The 19,799-nt window shown below is 46.3% G+C and overlaps 2 protein-coding genes across 2 annotated transcripts in view; one reads left to right on the plus strand and one right to left on the minus strand.

Annotated features, from left to right (window-relative positions):
* The window catches only part of UNKL (unk like zinc finger), a 45,121-nt gene extending 43,308 nt beyond the window's left edge, over positions 1-1,813 (plus strand). Inside the window, exon 14 of the mRNA XM_027117907.1 lies at positions 53-1,813. Within this exon, the coding sequence (XP_026973708.1) occupies positions 53-199 (147 nt within the window). The 3' untranslated portion in view covers positions 200-1,813. The remainder of the gene's footprint in view (positions 1-52) is intronic.
* GNPTG (N-acetylglucosamine-1-phosphate transferase subunit gamma) lies at positions 1,791-19,729 on the minus strand. The gene is made up of 11 exons (XM_027117916.1): positions 19,654-19,729; positions 19,468-19,525; positions 19,316-19,383; positions 3,153-3,207; positions 3,003-3,086; positions 2,828-2,921; positions 2,646-2,760; positions 2,479-2,561; positions 2,268-2,399; positions 2,110-2,191; positions 1,791-2,015 (listed from the first exon to the last, which is right to left on the minus strand). Exons 1-11 carry the CDS (start codon positions 19,703-19,705, stop codon positions 1,918-1,920), a joined length of 921 nt encoding a protein of 306 aa, XP_026973717.1. The 5' UTR covers positions 19,706-19,729; the 3' UTR covers positions 1,791-1,917.
* Positions 19,730-19,799: the final 70 nt, after the last annotated feature.

Genomic DNA, 19,799 nt, shown 5'->3' on the forward strand with positions numbered 1-19,799 from the left:
GAGTGATTATTGAGAGACACATATACATGTAGATGTTTTTAATTTTATGAAGGGAACTCATTTCCTGAACACGTGCACATTAACTGGAGCGTCAGTGACAGCGCCCTGCGCCTGCGGCCTCCCGCTCAAGTGCCTGCGCCTAGGAAAGCCAAGGAGCTGCGTGCTGTCCTTTCTCCCCTGGACTTGGTCAGCGCGGTGACAGTGAGCAGGGCAGTGGGGTGGGGGACCCGACGGGGCGGGCATCATACTGACTGTGCAGAGCCATGTGGTGCTCCCCCTTCCCAGAGCTTGCTGGCAGGCATCCTGGCTGGAGCCTCTCTCCACCCATGTGGGAGACCCTAGCCAGCCTCCAGGGCGACACTGCACTGGATCTGTTTGTGCAGGTGTTATGTTCGAGGGACCATGGGGTTGGGGAGGACCCAGCCGCCGTGCGGGGGCAGGGTGGCAGAAAGGCTGCTGGGAACGGGTCAGATTTTAGTGCCGGCTTCAGTCTTTTCTGTCTGCATTGGGTCACTTTCCCTAGGAATCTGGGAGGAAGTAAAACCTGTCTGTAGTTGACCCAGACTTTGCTCGTGGCAGATCCAGATTGGCTTGAGAATCTTCCCAGAGTCTGCCACCAGGTGCGGAGCAGGGGCTGGGCCCTGGCCCGGAAGGGACAGGATGCCCCCTGCTTGGGGCTGTGCCAAAGACTTTATATAGCATTTTTTAAGTGCAAGGTGACTAGGTAAAAATTTTTATCAGTGACCAAATTAGAATGTATTTACTATAGTGAGAAGTTTAAGACCTTTTTTTTTTTTTTAACATAAGACAAACTGATAGGAAAGCTGTCATTTTTTAAGGTGGGTCCATGGCATCGTGCAGCTCGCCCGCTGCTAAAGGTAACTATATGACTTGGTTGTAGTGAATCTACTTTGTTTCTAATTATACTGATAATGATTTAGTAGCTCTTAGAAATTACGTATATTTTGTGCTACTGTTATCACTGTTTAAAATTCTTTATTTTATTAATATTTATGCACTTGTTTCCCATTTCAGGCCTTTGGTCTTTTGGGGGGAAAATAGGACGTTTGTTATTGACATCTAGCCTAGATATTTTCAAATTATAAGCAAGAACAATTAAGCTTTAGGTGTATTTATAAGCTATTCCGGTCAGTTCTTTCTGTGGGGTTCGGGGTGGGGGTTGGAGGCGCCCCCTCCCAGGCACTCGCTGGCTCTGAGGACAGGTGTGTGGTGGGAAGACCAAAGAACCACCCAGAGTGGAGCTCCCGGGGCTACCTCGGGGCCCTCCCACCCCTGCTGCCTGTCTGCGGTGGCCCTGGTGTTCTGAGGGGCCACCCATGCTGGGCTCAGCCAGGCTCGGCGTCTCAGGGTGTCACCGCCCCGCAGTCAGGTGATGAAGGGGGGCGCTGGGTGTAGCAGCTGAAGCTGCGTGGTGCTCGGCGAGGCCGTTCTTGTTGCCGAATCTGTCAGCTCCTGAGTGTTCAGTATTAGCGGTGATGTTACATTGTCACACCATTTGTGTAACTGTGGTCAGCAGAAGACCACGACTCAGTGTGGATGCTTCATGTGGATTAATTTATGGAAGCCCCAATCTGTATGTCTGTTTTGAGTATTTAGAGGAGAATGTTATTGGAATGGAATTTTTTTAACCCAGAAGGTAGTATTTATAATGCATAATCATTTACTTGTAGTGAATTGTTTAAAGTTAACACTTGTTCAAATTTTTTTACACTATAGCATTTATGCAATGGTTTACAGAATTCATGGAATTATTTTTATCAGTAGGGAAATTAATTAAAACTTTGAATCTTTATTTTGTCTGCATCTTTGCACACAACCCCGAGAGCCTGCTGGCACAGAAGGAACAGGAAGGTGTCCTCTGGCTGTGACCTGTCACCCTGCTCCTCCTGCCCCAGATCACAGGGTGTTCCCACGCAGTCCAGGGTCGCCTCGTAGCAGCTCTGCTGTCTTGTCCGTGGGTGTCCTGGGACCCAAGTGCTCAGAGCTGGAAGTTTCTGCCAAAACACCAGGCGGCAGGAGGTCAGGACCTGACCTACAGGGCGGCAGGTCCCAAGGTGGGCTTAGCCCCAACCCCTGGGCACAACTGACCTGCAGGCTTCACGTAGGGGAGGCCGTGCTGGGTCAGTATGCTTTTAAGTCTTTTCATCTCCTTTGACAGGGCTTTATGAGCCTAGAACAGGAGTTGAAATGGAGCAGTCAGGCCCTTGGTGGGAGGCCGGTCCCAGGCCTGGGAGCGCCGTCTGTACCTCGTTACAGCTCTCCAGCGTCTGAAACACCAGGCCCTTGGCACCTCCTTCCTGCTGCACCGATTCACTTTGTTTTGGGGTCTTTAAATAACCAGCATCCTCAAAAATCGCCCTGAGTGACTTCTCATAGCCCTGCAGGTGGAGGACGAGGAGGGAGCACTACTGCAGCTGCACTGCTCCCTGCCCAGGCGGTGCCCGCCCTGTCGCTCACCTGGGTTGTGATCAGCTCATCCGCCAGGTCCTGCTCCAGCCGATCCCACCTCAGCTGCAGGGCCGTGGGCAGGGCCGGGTACACTGAGAATCCAACAGAAACCAGACTAAGCAGAGCCCCTCTGCCCCCCACGTCCCCCAGTGCCCCCTGCCGGCCCCGGCGCCCACCTAACAAGGAGTGGGGGTGGCAGACGAGGGGCGTCTCGAACGTCAGTGCGTAGACACAGGTGCTTGGCTCAGACACGTGGGCCAACCGGTTGGTTTTGCCACAGGTGAGCTCCACCTGGTGGGAAACCTTGGTGAGCGGGTGGGGGGAGCAGGCCCCAATCCCACCCTCCCGCCCAGCCCACCTTGCTCTGCCGGCTCCGGGAGTGGCAGGAGTCACCGTCCCTCATCCACATGCCCCTGAAGGTGTTGTTGGCGATTTCCCACTCGTGCCAGATGCTGGGGAGGAGCAGAGTGGGTGAGGCTGGGTGGGGTGGACAATGGGCAGGTGGAGCCGCAGCCACCCCCAGCGCCGCTCACCCGAGGATCCCACTGTAGGCGTTCCAGCGGAAGGTCTGCTCGTGCTGCGTCACGTTATGGAACGGGCAGAGCTCGTACTTGTACCTGGGGGCACAGCGCTGTCAGGGGGTGTCCCAGGCCCTGGCCACGCCTGCCCCTGCCCTCACTCACGTGGACTCCACCAGGCTGAAGCACTTGCCAGAAAGTCTGGAGAGATGCACGGGCCCTGGAAGGGGAGAGCACGGCCCGCTGAGTGCAGTGCAAAGAGCAGGCGTGCAGAAAGCCACAGAACCAGGGCCATTTAGGAAAAGATCCAGTAGTTTAAACTTTAAAACTGGAGCAAAAGAGTTGGGGCAACATCAGCAAAGTACCAGACTAGGAAGCTCCAAGCTCATATCCCTGTGAAAACAGCAAGTGAACCACTACAAACCAGCTGAGCTAACCCAGTTCTGCAAATCAGGTCTACAGCAACCAAGTGAGCACAACGCAGCAAAGCCACCACCCCAGCGTGGTTGTGAGGAGCAGGCTGACCTCATCTGCAACATCCCAGCCTAGCTGGGGGCTGCCGGGAGGACTGGTCTCTGTTTTGCCCAACTCAGATCACCAGGAAGGAAAGGGAGCTGCTCACGAGGGCTGCAGCAGGGCAAGGGGTTATGGCTGGACACACACAAAAGGCCATCCAGGACCTGAGGAGGAGCTGGGGTGAGACTCTTGGAGAACCAAAGACAACCAGGAGCAGCGTGCACACAGCTGCCCCTAGACTCCGAACACACCCAGCCTGGTGGTGAAGGCCGCCCCAGCATGGGGCCAGGCTGCAAAGGAACTGCAGCCTCTTCAAAGGAAAACCCAACAGAAACACCTGGGAGAAGCCCAGACACTGGACTGATAGAAGACTTCAGTTAAACAAATGTCTGAAATATGCTTAAGGACCTGGAGGGAAACACAAAGAACTAAAGTCTATCAGGCAAATGACATGTAGGCAGAGAGACGAACAGTATCGAAAGGAACCAAAAAAATCTGGAGCTGAAAAATACAACTGAAATAAATCCACAAAAGGGGTTAACAGATTTTGAGCAGAGAAAAGAACCAGTGAAGAGATGGCAGGACACACAGTGGGAGTCCCTGAAGGAAGAGAGGGGCAGAGAGAGTATCTGAGGAAATGACTCTCCCAACTTGACAAAACACATGAATCTACACGTCCAAGCAGCTCACTGAACTCCAAGTACAATAAACTCAGACAGACCCACACCAAGACACAGAAGAAAACTGTCAAAAACCAAGTCCAGAGCAGCAAGGAGTGACTCATCACATCAAGGGATCCTTAATAAGACTACCCGCCCATTTCTCTGCCACACTTCAGAGGCCAGAAAGCTGTGGGATGGCAGAAAAAACTGTCGACTGAGGAGTCTACATCCAGGAAACTATCCTCCAACAATGAGGGCAAAATCAAGACACTCCCAGATAAACAAAAGCTGAGGGATTTCGTTACCACGAGGCCTGCCCTGGAGAGAGTCCTTCCAGTAAAGGCAAATACACTGGCAAACCCAAAGCAGTATGTGATTCTGATCTGCAAACTACAGGGTTTAAAAAGATGCATAAAAATAATTACAAATCTACATTTAAAGAGGTAATTTCTGAAATCAATAACAAAGTTGGGGGAGGGACAGAGCTGTACAGGAGAAGTCTTTGAATTTATACCAATTTCAATCATGTACAAATTAGACTTAACAGCTTTATGATCGTATGTAATCCCCTGGCAACCGTAGAGGAAATAGCTACACAGACTAATACACAAAAGTAAAAAGGACGTCAAAACATGTCACTTAGAAGTAAGTCAACAAAAAGGAATGGAGGGAATGAGACAAAAAAACTATAAGACAAATTTTGCTGTTTTGTTTCCTCTAAATCCTTCCTTATCAATGACTACTTTAAATGTAAACAGGTTAAACTCTCCCATTCAAAAGGCACAGATTGGCCAAATGGGTAAAAAAAATGTGATCCAACTATATATACTGTTTGTAAGAGACGCATTTAAGATCAAAGACACAAGCAGGCTGAAAGTGAAAGGATGGAAAAAGATACGCAAATAATGAGAGAAAGCAGGAATGGCCACACTAACATCAGACAAAATAGACTATCAGGGACTTCCCTTGCTGGTCCAGTGGTTAGGAATCCGCCTTCCAATGCAGGGGATTCAGGTTCGATCCCTGGTCAGGGAACTAAGATCCCACATGCCTCAGGGCAACTAAGCCTGCGTGCCACAACTACTGAGCCTGCGCACCACAACTAGATAGCCCACGTGCCACAACTAAAGAGGGGCCTGCGCTGCAACGAAGAGCCCACTCGCTGCAACAGAAGATCCCACATGCCAAAATGAAGATCCCTGCCGCAACTGTGGCCTGACAGACCCGATACAGCCAAAAAAAAAAAAAAAGACTATCATTCAAACACTGTTAAAGGAGATAAAGGAAGACATTATTCATTGATAAAAAAGGTCCATTCACCAAGATTATAACAATTACAAACATATGGGCACCAAACACCAGAGCTCGAAAACAAAGCAAGCATTGACAACTGAAGGGAGAAACAGGCAGTTCCACAATCCTTGGACATTCGACACCCCAGTTCTAGGGACACAGAGGACCTGAACAACACTAAAACCACCAGACCTAATCAACATATACAGAATATCCCACCCAACAACAGCAGAAATTACATTTTTTAAGTGTACGTGGAACATTCTCCAGGACACACCATATGTTAGGCCACTTAACAAACTTAAGAAGACTGAAATCATAGTTTCTTTTCTGAACACAATGGAAACCAGAAATCAATAGCAAAAGCAATGTGGGAAATCCACAAACATATGGAAATTAACACAATCTTAAAGAACCAATGGCTCACAGAATTCACAAGGGAAACTTGTTTTTGTTTCAAAATATTTTCTAAATACAAGGTACCAAAAATTATCAGATACAGTGAAAGCAATGCTAAGAGGGCAATTAACAGCTGTAAACATATTCAAAATAAGATCTCACATCAATAACCTAACTTTTACACTTCAAGAAACTAGAAAAAGAAAGCTAGCAAGCTGGACTTCCCTGGTGGTCCAGTGGTTAAGACTCCACACTTTCAATGCAGGGGGTGTGGGTCCAGTCCCTGGTTGGGGAACTAAGATCCCACATCCTGCATGGCACAGCAAAAAACAAACAAACAAACAAACAAAACTAGCAAGCAAAAGGAAGAAAATAAAGATTAGAGCAGAGATAGATAAAACAAAGAAAAATCAGTAAAACCAGAAGTTGGTTCTTTGAAAAGATCAACAAAATCGACAAACCTTTAAACTAGATTTACTGTAACAAAAAAGAAGATGGGCTTCCCTGGTGGGGCAGTGGTTAAAAATCTGCCTCCCAATGCAAGAGACACGGGTTTGAGCCCTGGTCTGGGAAGATGGAATCTTCTAGATTCCATCTGCGGAGCACCTAAGCCCGTGCGCCACAACTACTGAGCCTATGCTCTAGAGCCCATGAGCCACAACTACTGAAGCAAGCCTGCGCACCTAGAGCCCATGCTCTGCAACAAGAGAAGCCACTGCAATAAGAAGCCCACACACCACAACGAAGAGTAGCCCCACTTGCCGCAACTAGAGAAAGCCCGTGTGCAGCAACAAAGACCCAACATGGCCCAAAATAATTAATTTAAAAAAAAGATTCAAATTACTAAAATCATAAACAAAAGGAGGGGACATTACTACCAATTTTACAGAAATAAAAAGGATTACAAGAAAATACTATGAAAATTGAAAAAGGGGGAACACCTCCTGACTCAATTCTATGAGGCCAGCATTCCCCTGATATCAAGGCCAAAAAGATACCTGACAAGAAAGGAAAACTACAGACGTCAACATCCCTTGTGAACATCAGTGCAAAAATCCTGAACAAAATACTGGCAAACTGAAATCAGCAGCACATTAAAAGGATTCTACAGTGTGAAAAAGTGGGGTTTGTTCCTGGAATGTAAGGGTGGTTCAAAATTTAAAAAAAAAATTTTTTTTAATGTAATACACCCCATTAACAGAATAAAGGGGGGGAATTATCATCTGAATTGTTGCAGAAAAAAGCACCTATCAAAATTCAACACTCTTTCATGATGAAAACACTCAACAAAGGAGGATTAGGAGGAAACTTCCTCAACGCAATAAAGGCCATATATGCAAAACCCACAGTGAGTATCTTACTGAACGGTGAAAGACTGAAAAAGCTTTCCTCCCAAAAGCAGGAACACAAGGAAGCTCTCAGCACTATTCACTATTCCACACTGTACTGGAGGTTCTAGCCAGAGCAATTAGGCAAAAAAAAGGAAAGGCATCCTAATTAGGAAGGAAGAAATAAAATTACAATGCGGTGTTTGCAGATGACATGATCATATATATAGAAAACCCTAAAGAGTCCACAGAAATATATTAGAGCTACTAAATTCAGCAAAGTTGTAGGATACAGAAGTGACACTAAAAACCAGTTGTGTTTCTATACGACAACCCAACAGACAACCCAAAAAGGAAATTCAATGAAACAATTCCAGGGATTTCCCTGGTGGTCCCGTGGTTAAGACTCTGCGCTCCTAAGGCAGGGGGCCTGGGTTCAATCCCTGGTCAGGAGGAACTAGATCCCACATGCCACAATGAAGATCCCACACGCAGCAACAAAGCTGGATTCCCAAAGGACCCCAAATAGTCAAAACTATATTGAAATAGAAAAGTTGAATGACTCACAATTACTGATTTCAAAGCTTACTTCAAGGGGAATTCCCTGGTGGTCTAGTGGTTAGGACTTGGTGCTCCCACTGCCAGGGACCCAGGTTTGATCCCTGGTTGAGGAACTAAGATCCCACAAGACACGCAACACCGTCAAAAAAAAAAAAAAAAAAAAAAAAAAACCAAAAAACCCCACAAAGCTTACTTCAATGCTACAGTAATTAAACCAGTGCGGCATCAGTATAAAGACAGACATGTAGACCAACGAAACAGAACAGAGAGCCCAGAAACAAACCCTTGAATATATGCTCAAAGGATCTGTCAGGTGCTGAGACCATTCAGTGGGGGAAAGGACAGACTTTTCAACAAATGGAGTCGGGAAGCTGGATGTTCATATGCACAGGAATGAAAGTGGACCCTTACCTCACACCATGTACAGAAATTAACTTAAAATGGATCTGAGACTGAAACTACAAAACATAAGGGGAAATCTTTGACATTGGCTTTGTGCTTTGGAAATGATTTCTTGGATACAACATCAAAGGCAAAGGCACCAAAAGGAAAACTAGATAAATGGGACTTCAGAATTTAAAACTTTGCAAGGAAGTGTTGAAATACAGAAAGTGAGAAAGTATTTGCAAATCACATTTCTAACAAGGGTAATATCCAAAACATATAAAGAACTCCTATTAACAACAACAGCAATGCCCCAAACAACCCAATTAAAAAATGGGCCAAGGATTACTAGACATTTTCCTGAAGAAGTGAAAAATAAGTAAATACAAATAAAATCCACAATGAGATATCACCTCACATCCATTAGGATGGCTACTATCCAACAACAACAACAACAACAACACAGAAAAGAATAAATGTTGGTTAGGATGTGGAGAAATTGAAACCTTTGTGCACTGCTGGTGGGAATGTAAAACGGTGCAGCGCTGTTGAAAACAGTTTGGTGGTTCCTCATAAAGCTTAAACGTAGATTTATATGATACAGCAAATCGACTCCTGGGTATGTGAGCTGAAAGCAGGAACTCAGATGCTGCACACCCATGTTCAGATCAGCATTATTCACAGTAACCAAAAAGTAAAAACAACCCAAGTGTACACTGATAGATGAATAAGCAGAATGTAGTATATATGTGCAATGGAATATTATTCAGCCTTAAAAAGGAAGGAAATCCTGCCACATAAATGAACCTTCAAGATATTATGCTAAGTGAAACACGCCAGTCACAAAAGGACAAGAATTATATGATTCCACTTACATGAGGTACTTAGTTCATTCGAGCTGCTATAACAAAATACCACTGGGTAATTTTACAACTACAGAAGTTTATTTTTCACAGTTCTGTGGGGGTTTGAAGCCCAAGATCAGGGCACCAGCACAGTCGCGTTCTAGTTCACAGAGGGTGCCTTCTCACTGTGTCTTCACATGGTAGAAGGGACTAGGGATCTCTGGAGCCTCTTTCTATTATAAGGGCATCAATCCCATTATTGAGGGCTCCACTCTCATGACTTAAGCACCTTCCAAAGACCTCAACTCCTAACACCATCATCTTTTTCAGTTATGATTTCAACCTGTGAATTTCAACCTGTGTACACACAGTGACCACAGCAGGGATCTAGAGTCATTAAATTCATAGAGACAGAAAGTAGAATGTCGGGGGCCAGAGGCTGGGAGGGGTGGGGAGTTGTTTAATGGGGACAGAGGTTCAGTTTGGGAAGATGAAAAAGTTCTGGGGATGATAGAGGTGATGTTTGCCCAACAATATGGATGTGCTTAATAACTGAACATCTAATAATGGTTAAAATGGTAATTTTTATGTATATTTTACCACAGTAAAAAGAGGGTAATTCATATTTTCTTATACTAGCAAAAAGAAACACCAGAAGACTAAACATAAAATAACAACAAACAGAATCAAGGCAGTATGGGACTTCCCTGGTGGTACAGTAGTTAAGAATCCACCTGCCAATGCAGGGGCCACAGGTTCGATCCCTGGTCTGGGAAGATGCCACATGCCTCGTAGCAACTAAGCCCATGCACCACAACTACTGAGCCTGCATGCCTAGAGCCCATGCTCCGCAACAAGAGAAGCCACTGCCATGAGAAGCCCGCGCACCGCAACAAAGAGTAGCCCCCGCTCACTGCAACTAGAGAACGCCCACGTGCAGCAACGAAGACCCAATGCAGCCAGGTAAATAAATACATACATACATACAAAGAATCAAGGCAGTATGGCACTGGCATAAAAACAGGGAGTCCAGAAATAAAGCCACACATATACAGTCCATTAATTTACAACAAAGGAGCCAAGGATATACGATGAGGAAAGTATAATCTCTTCAATAAACGGTGCTGGTTAAACTGGACCACTATCTTACACCATACACAAAAATTTAAGTTGAATGTAAGACCAGAAACTATGAAACTCCTAGAAGAAAACATAGGTGATAAGCTCTTTGACATCAGTCTCAGTGATGATTTTCAAAATCTGACTCCACAAACAAAAGCAAAAATAAACAAATGGGACAATATCTTACTACAAAGGTCTGCACAGCCAAGGAAACCATCAACAAAATGAAAGGCAACCTACTGAATGGGATAAAACATCTAGCAAATCATATACATAAGGGGCTAATATCCAAAATGTATAAAGAACTCACACAATAGCAAAAAAACAAACAATCCAGTTAAAAAATGGGCAGAGCGTCTGAATAGACATTTTTCCAAAGAAGACAAAGAAATGACCAACAGGCACATGAAAAGATGCTCAACGTCATTAATCATCAGGGAAATGCAAATCAAAACCACAATGAGATATCACCTCACACCTATCGGAACAGCCACTATAAAAAAGACAAGTGTTGGCAAGGATGTGGAGAAAAGGAAAACTTGCACACTGTTGGTAGGAATGGAAATTGGTGTGGCCACTATGGAAAACAGGATGGAGGTTCCCACCAAAATTAAATATAGAACTACCATATAATCCAGCAATTCCACTTCTGGGTATTTATCCAAAGAAAACAAAATCACTAACTTGGAAAGATATCTCCACCCCCCTGTTCACAGCAGCATTATTTACAATAGTCAAGATATGGAAACTACCTGAGTGTCCACTGATGGATAAAGAAGGTGGAGTATACATATACAACAGAGTATTATTCAGCCGTAAAACAAGAAATTGCCATCTGCAACACGGATGGACCTTTAGGGCATTATCCTAAGTGAAATATGTCAGAGAAAGACAAATACGTTATGATCTCACTTATGTGGAAAACAAAACACCAAGCTTATAGATACAAAGAACAGATCAGTGTTTGCCAGAAGCAGGGGATTGGGGGGGACACAAAGTGAGTGAAATGGTCAAAAGATATAAACTTCCAGTAATAAATAAGTCCTGAGGATATAATGTACAGCACAGTGACTACAGTTAATAATATTGAATTGCGTATCTGAAAGTTGCTAAGAAAGTATATCTTTTTTTTAAATTGAAGTATAGTCGATTTACAATGTTGTGCTCAATTTCTGCTGTACAGCAAAGTGATTCATTTATACATATATATATTCTTTTCCATTATGCTTTATCATAGGATATTGAATATAGTTCTCCGTGCTACACAGTAGGACCCTGTTGTTTATCCGTTCTATATATAAAAGCTTACATCTGCTAACCCCGAACTCCCACTCCATTTCTCCCCCAACACCCCCCCCCCTTAGCAACCACAACTCTGTTCTCTATGTCTGAGTCTGTTTCTGTTGTGTAGATATGTTCATTTGTGTCATATTTAGATTCCACATATAAGTGATATCATATGGTATTTGTCTTTCCCTTTCTGGCTTAACTTCACTTAGTATGATAATCTCTAGTTGCATCCACGTCACTACAAATGGCATTATTTCGTTCTTTTTTTTATAGCTGAGTAGTATTCCATTGTATATATGTACCACATCTTAAGAATGTAAATCTTAAACGTCCTATCCAAAGAAGACATACAGATGGCCAAGAAGCACATGAAAAGCTGCTCAACATCACTAATTATTAGAGAAATGCAAATCAAAACTACAATGAGATATCACCTTACACCAGTCAGAATGGGCATCATCAGAAAATCTACAAATGCTGGAGAGGGTGTGGAGAAAAGGGAACCCTCTTGCACCGTTGGTGGGAATGTAAACTGATACAGCCGCTATGGAGAACAGTATGGAGATTTCTTAAAAAACTAAAAATAGAATTACCATATGACCCAGCAATCTTACTACTGGGCATATACCCAGAGAAAACCATAATTCAAAAAGGCACATGCACCCCAATGTTCACTGCAGCACTGTTTACAATAGCCAGGTCATGGAAGCAACCTAAATGTTCCATCGACAGACGAATGGATAAAGAAGATGTGGTGCATACATACAATGGAACATTACTCAGCCATAAAAAGGAACGAAATTGGGTCATTTGTAGAGGCGTGGATGGACCTAGAGACAATCATAGGGTGAAACAAGTCAAAAAAACAAATATCGTATATTAACGCATATATGTGGAATCTAGAAAAATGGTTACAGATTAACTGGTTTGCAAGGCAAAAAGAGAGACACACAGCTTCCCTGGTGGCGCAGTGGATAGGAATCTGCCTGCCAGTGCAGGGGACACAGGTTCGATCCCTGGTCCGGGAGGATCCCACATGCCACAGAGCAACTAGGCCCGTGCACCATGACTGCTGAGCCTGCACTCTGGAGCCCGTGAGCCACAGCTACTGAAGCCTGCATGTCTAGAGCTCTGCAACGGGAGAGGCCACCGCAATGAGGGGCCCATGCACCACAACGAGGAGTGGCCCCCGCTCGCCGCAGCTGGAGAGGGCCCACACACAGCAACGAAGACCCAACACAGCCGAAAATAAATAAATTTTAAAAAAAAGAGAGAGACACAGATGTAGAGAACATATGGACACCAAGGGGGGAAAGCGGGGTTGGGGTGTGGGCGGTGGTGGTGGGATGAAGTGGGAGATTGGGATTGACATGTATACACTAATATGTATAAAATAAGTAATAAAAACCTGCTGTATAAAAAAAATTTTTTTAAAATCTTAAACGTCTTCATCACAAGAAGAAAAAAAGGTTTTGGTAACTGTGTGGTGTCAGAGAATAACTAGACTTATTCCCATCATTTTGCAAAATATACAAATAGTGAATCATTATGTTGTATACCTGAAACTAATATGTCAATTATACCTTAAAACAAACAAACAAACAAAACAGCAAATGGCCCTGGACAGGGAGCACAAGGCAGGAAGGAGAGCTCAGGGCGTATCTGTCCTAAGGAAAGGTAAAATAAAAGGATGACATTAAAGCCCCTACAGCTGAAATCAAAGCAAACGAACCGAACTATACACAGTTAGTAACGTCACTTCACCGGAAGAAGAATCACTCTCAGTGACGTAAGAACAAGTACTGTTAATGAGTTAACAGCAGTAATGCCATATTAGTTTTCAGGCCATTATATATGTGCTGTAGAATAGAGCAAATGACCACGTGACGATACCAGGTATCAGAAGCCACAGCCACTAACATGGGACCAAGTCTCCTACAGATCCCCCTGTAGAGAATGTCTTAAGGCCTGAGGCTGTGGAGGGGACTGAGGGGCGGGGGGGGGGGGGGGGGGGGGGGGGGGGGGGGGGGGGGGGGGCCGGGTGGGGGGGGGGGGGGGGGGGGGGGGGGGGGGGGGGGGGGGGGGGGGGGGCGGGGGGGGGGGGGGGGGGGGGGGGGGGGGGGGCGGGGGGGGGGGGGGGGGGGGGGGGGGGGGGGGGGGGGGGGGGGCGGCGTGGTGCGGCGGGGCCGGCTTGGAAGAAGAGGGCACTGATTCCTGTGGGTTCCCGCCTGGGGCAGGCAATGGCATAACCCGCCCCAGTCTCTGGCCATAGGATCTGGGACAGAGGGAGCCTACCCAGCAGCTGGAAGGCGTGGGGTGGTATCAAAAAGGACAGCGGGGGTGGAGGGAGGGAAGCCTGCCCAGCTCTCTGGCTGAACCCTGCATGCATGAACCACCAAGCAGGGAGGTCGGTCCTGGGTGAGCTCTGCCCAGCCAGCTGCCTCAGCACACCACATTCTCCCAAGGGAGAGCCGGGCCAAGGGTGTATCCAAAAGTATTAGACATAAAAGCAGGCAAATGCGACCCACCCCCGAGAGAACAGGCAAACATGGGAGACTGACCCCAACAAACACAGATGATGTTGGAAGTAGAAGAGGATTTTAAAGCAGCTATTGCAACTATGTTCCAGGGTGTAAAGTAAAACATGGTAATAAAGAGATAGGGAATCTCAGCAGATAAATAGAAATTAGAAAAAGAACAGAAAGTCTAGAAATTAAAAAAGTCAGAAATAATTAGCAATTTAAATCCAGCAATATATAAAACATATGTATTCACTGTGCCCAAGTGGAGCTTACTCCAAGAACACAGTGTTGGCTCAACATTCAAAAACCAATGCTACCCACTATGTAAACAGCCTAAATGAGAAAACCCATCATCCTCTTGATAGGTTTAAAAAAAGCATTTGACAGAACCCAATACCCATTCGTGGTAAAAACTCAGCGACCAGGAACAGCAGGGAAGGTCCTCCACCTGAGAAAGGGCTACAAATGCCCCTCTGCAGACCCTGAACTGAAGGTGGGAGACCGAGGCCAGGTGGGGGGGAAGCCTCTCCCCACTGCTCTCCTGAAATTGGAGGCCCAGCCAGGGTGAAGGCACACAACTGCACTCCAGCTAATAGATGAAGAAACGTTAAACACCACGGGAATGCAATGAACAAAATCCAGAATGTGGGAAACAAGAGACCCAGTTTCCTCAATAAATTGCAAGAAAATGGAGGGCATCTATAGATTCAAGGAAACTGAAGCACACGTGTCAAGCACACACAACACACAGACCTTTCATACTGACTCAGACAAACCAACCACCTATTAAAAATTATGAGACTGGGGCTTGCCCGGTGGCGCAGTGGTTGAGAATCCGCCTGCCAATGCAGGGGACATGGGTTCAATCCCTGGTCCGGGAAGATCCCACATGCCACGGAGCAACTAAGCTCGTGTGCCACAACTAATAAGCCTGTGCTCTAGAGCCCGTGAGCCACAAATACTGAGCCTGCATGCCGCAACTACTGAAGCCCACACGCCTAGAGCCCGTGCTCCACAACGAGAAAAGCCACTGCAATGAGAAGCCCGCGCACCGCAAAGAAGAGTAGCCCCTGCTCGCCGCAACTAGAGAAAGCCCGCGCACAGCAATGAAGACCCAACACAGCCAAAAATAAATAAATAAAATAAATAAATTTATATTAAAAAATTATGAGACAGTATTAGCAACATACAGAAGCACAGAGGGGATTTTTGTTGCTTGATACTGTGGCTATGCCCTTGAAGAGACACATACCAAAATATTTACAAATGAAATAAGTTGTGGGAAATTTGTTTCAAAGTAACTGCAGTGGCAGGGTGAGGGTCGGGGCTGGGTGAGGGTGCCTGGTGCCTCACATACCCTTTCTCCACTTATGCATGTGCTTGAAATTGTAACACACTATTTTTTTTAAGTTAAGGAAAAAACAAAAGTAAAAATATGTATGGCAAGCACTAAAACTGAACATAAGCAGAAACGTTATGGATCCAACTGCAAGTCAAATTGATGACAGAGAAAACAATGACCTGGTGAAGGCTGGACCACAGTGCCCTGCTGTCCATCTTTGGCTGGATACACTCCAAAATAAACTGCAAGAAAACCTCACTCGTTTCATGGTTAGTAGTAATATTGCTATTTTAAATCTGAAACTATTTTATGTAAATTATAGGGAAAACCCAGTAAATATATTTATGTGACTAAAGAACCCAGCTTTTTAGTGTCAGGGGAAAAGACAGGAGCAGAAAATAAAGGGGAGGGCTTCCCTGGTAGCGCAGTGGTTAAGAATCCGCCTGCCAATGCAGGGGACATGGGTTCAAGCCCTGTTCTGGGAAGATCCCACATGCTGCCGAGCAACTAAGCCCGTGAGCCACAACTATTGAGCCCGCATGCCACAACTACTGAAGCCCACGTGCCTAGAGCCCATGCTCCGCAACAAGAGAAGCCACCGCAATGAGAAGCCTGCGCACCGCAACGAAGAGTAGCTCGCCACAACTAGAGAAAGCCCACGCACAGCAATGAAGACCCAATGCAGCCAAAATAAATAAAGTATTTAAAAAAGTAAAAAAAAAAAAAAGAATGGGGAAAATAAAAACCCTGTAATACTGCATTTCAATTTGAAACTTAAAATCACATAGGTTTCATCTATTCTTCCAGCACAAATACATCTATGTGTCTGTATGTGTGTGCATGCTTTTTACCTTGAAATAATCATAAACTTACAACCGCAGTACATCACCAAAACTAGGAAACTGGCGTTGGCACAATACAACTAACTAGACTACAAACCGTACTCGGATTTCAGTTTTTGTATGTGTTCAGCAATAAGAAAAAGCTACTGATACATGCAACAACACAGATGAATCCCAAAAACATGATGCTGAGGAAGACTCCAGACATGGAAGTGTATGCTGACTTGCTCAGCTGAAATCCAAGCACGATGACACTATTCTAAAGCAATAGAAGCCAGAGAGTGATGGGGTGGGGTATTTAAAAGGGACACATAGGAATCTTCTGGGTGATGGAAATGTTCTCAGTTTTGTTTGAGGGTGGTGATTACATGCATGTGCTCAATTTACAAACTTTATCAAACTGAACATATCAATTTTACCTCAATAAAAATAGGGTTTGAGGGACTTCCCTGGTGGTGCAGTGGTTAAGAATCCGCCTGTCAATGCAGGGGACACAGGTTCAATCCCTGGTCCAGGAAGATCCCACATGTCGCAAAGCAACTAAGCCCGTGCGCCATAACTACCGAGCCTGCGCCTTCACTCTAGAGCCCACGAGCCACAACTACTGAAGCCTGTGCACCTAGAGCCCGTGCTCCGCAACAAGAGAAGCCACCGCAGTGAGAAGCCCACACACTGCAACAAAGAGTAGCCCCCGCTCACCACAACTAGAGAAAGCCCATGCAGAGCAACGAAGACCCATCGCAGCCAAAAATAAATTTAAAAAAATAAAAAAATAGGGTTTGAATCTGAGCCAGAAAGTGATGGGTGGGGGGATTTAAAAGGGACACGTAGGCATCTTCTGGGTGGTGGAAATGTTCTCAGTCTTGTTTGGGGGTGGTGATTACATTCATGTGCTCAATTTACAAACTTTATCAAACTGAACATGTCAATTATACCTCAATAAAAATAGGGTTTAAATCTGAGCCAATAATGATGTTCAAAAAGGAGAGAGAAAGAAAGCGGGGGAAAAAGAACACTCCTCTTTACCAGAGACCACCAGCCAACAATAAATGCAGAAGGCATGAGAGAAGCAGAGTTCTGCACTCCTCTACCCCATCAGACTGAAGCAGGAGGCCACCGGGGGCAGCATGTCCACTCAGCACCAAAGGAGCGCTCACGGACGGCACGCTGAGGGCAGAGAAACCTGCCTCCCATCGCTAGACCCTGGCAGCACTCAGCCGCAGTCGACTGCAGCCCTCTGACATGATGCCTACCTACAAAGTATTTGTGCCCAAACTGCTTAACCTGACTGTAATCAAGCTTCCAGGCCATTTACAGAATATACTGGGGAAAGCAGAACAAGCTAATGACCTCACAAACCAGACAGATCTGGTCAAACATCCTGTAAGACAACTGGCCCGGCACACAACCCCTTGACTGATTCCCGTGTGGGGTGGGTCCTGGGACAGCTGTAGAAGGCATTCCTGAGACAACAGGGAAATGTGGATGTGAATTGGTTATATTATAGAATTTCTGCTAACTTGGGGAGTGGGAGGTCCATACTGTGAATATTTAGTAATAGAACGTCATGATGTCTGTAGCTGACTTTCAAATGGTTCAGCAAAATGAAAGTTCACTTTTTTCAAAGTGAAAACGAGAAGATAAAGCAAGCATGGCAAAATGTCAACTCTTGTACTGAGGTGGAGAGTATGCTGCTGTGCACAGCCACATTCCTCCATTTTTCTATTCAGTATTTTCACAGTAAAAAGCTGGAATCGATTTGTTTAGTGTGAAAGCTCACAGCTGTACCCTCTATCTCTGATCTCACCGTACCCCTGCGGCCAATGCCTCTGGCCCTGGCATCCTTGCTCAAAGCCTTTATTTGGCCACTCCTTTTGCTAGACCACTCTTCCCCAGATATGCACATCCCTTACTCCTGTTCCCCTTCAACTTTTGAACAAAATTTCACTTCTCAGTCTTTTCCTGAACCCATTTAAAACAGCAGTCCTCAAAACAACCCCCCCAAACACTCACTCTTCAATGCTTTCCATACCTACAGAGTGTTTTTCACCATCAAGCATTTCACATTTTACCTACTTTTTTGTTTATGGCCTATCTACCCCCCCACTTAAACTGTCAACTCCATGAGCACACTGTATGTTTTTTTCATTTCTACATCCCTAGCACAGACACACCCTGACATGTGGTAGTATTCAAGAAAAAAAGATCTTGGGACTTCCCTTGTGGTGCAGTGGTTAAGAATCTGCCTGCCGATGCAGGGGACACAGGTTCGAGCCCTTGTCCGGGAAGACCCCACATGCCGTGGAGCAACTAAGCCTGTGTGCCACAACTACTGAGCCCGCGTGCCACAACTAACTGAAGCCCGCGCTCCTAGAGCCTGTGCTCCGCAACAAGAGAAGCCACTGCAATGAGAAGGCTGCACACCACAACTAAGAGTAGACCCCAATTGCCACAACTAAAGAAAGTCCGCACACAGCAACGAAGACCCAACACAGCCAAAAAAAAATTCTTGGATTTTTGTTTGTTATATTTAATACTCATTTAACAACCCAGCAGTTCCACTTCTTAGATCCTGTCTCAGGAAACCACTCACAGAAGGGTAGAAGGCGGCAGTCCCTGGAGGGATGTTCTCCTCAGCAATGTTTCTAGTGACCAAAAACCATAAACAACACTTTGCTGGACAACAAAAGAATGCAGAGCCATCCTATGGAATACCAAACACCAAGTGAAAACAGTGAAGACCCACATCCACCGTGAAGAAACACCGTGAGCAACAACAGCAAATGAGCACACCTGTATAGTAGTACTGCTCAAAAAAAGGCAAACATCACAAAAATAATTTACACAAACACACACACAAAACTACACGTTTTTTCTTGTAAAAGCATAAAAAACGTTTGGAAAAACAAACACCGAACTGTAACAAAAATCAACTCTAGCGAAAAAAATTAAGGACTATATCCGGGATAACTACTCAACTTGGTACAATCACAGTCTGGAATGTTACCGCGCACTTAAAAATAATTTTAGAATTATTGACAAACGACAACATGACCCTCCAGGCCCTAACTTTCAGGGCCCCTCATCCGTGGCCTCCCTCCCTCCCTGCCCCCCTGGAGCAGGCTCCCGAGAGCTGACGCGCACCACCGGTCGGGAAGCCAGGCCAGCTCCCTGCTCCCTCCCAGGCCCCCAGCACGCCCGCGGCCAGGGCCCCGAACTCACCAGACACGGGAGAAGGATCCCTCCTGGGCTGGAGGCGACTGGTCTGGGGCAGGAACGGGTTGTTGAGCCTGAGACAAGCGACACAGTCAGGGGGAACCGGGCACGGACCGCCGCGGGAACCCCCCGCCGCCGCTCCCCGCGACGCCGCTCACCCGAACGTGTTGGGCTCCTCCACCACCTTCATCTTGGCGGCACCTGCGGGCGCGGGCCCTACGGGGAACACGCAGTGAGGAGGCGGGCGTGCGGCAGGGGTGCGGGGACGGGGAGGAGGGGGCTCCGGGACGCAGGGGCCTGGGCATGGGTGGAGGGGCGCGGGCGTCGGCAGCCCGGACACTAACCGCGCGCTGCGAGCCCCAGCAGCAGCACAAAACGCGCCAACCTTGCCACCATCTCGCGCCGCCGCCGCCGCCGCCGCCGCGCGTGGTCACGTGAGCGCACTTATCACATGAACGCCGGAACCGGATGTGGCGTCCGGCTCCTGCGC

The sequence above is a fragment of the Aethalodelphis obliquidens genome, unplaced genomic scaffold (genome assembly GCF_003676395.1).
Source record: "Aethalodelphis obliquidens isolate GAN/ISIS:26980383/991018 unplaced genomic scaffold, ASM367639v1 scaffold18, whole genome shotgun sequence".
Lineage (NCBI taxonomy): Eukaryota > Metazoa > Chordata > Mammalia > Artiodactyla > Delphinidae > Aethalodelphis > Aethalodelphis obliquidens.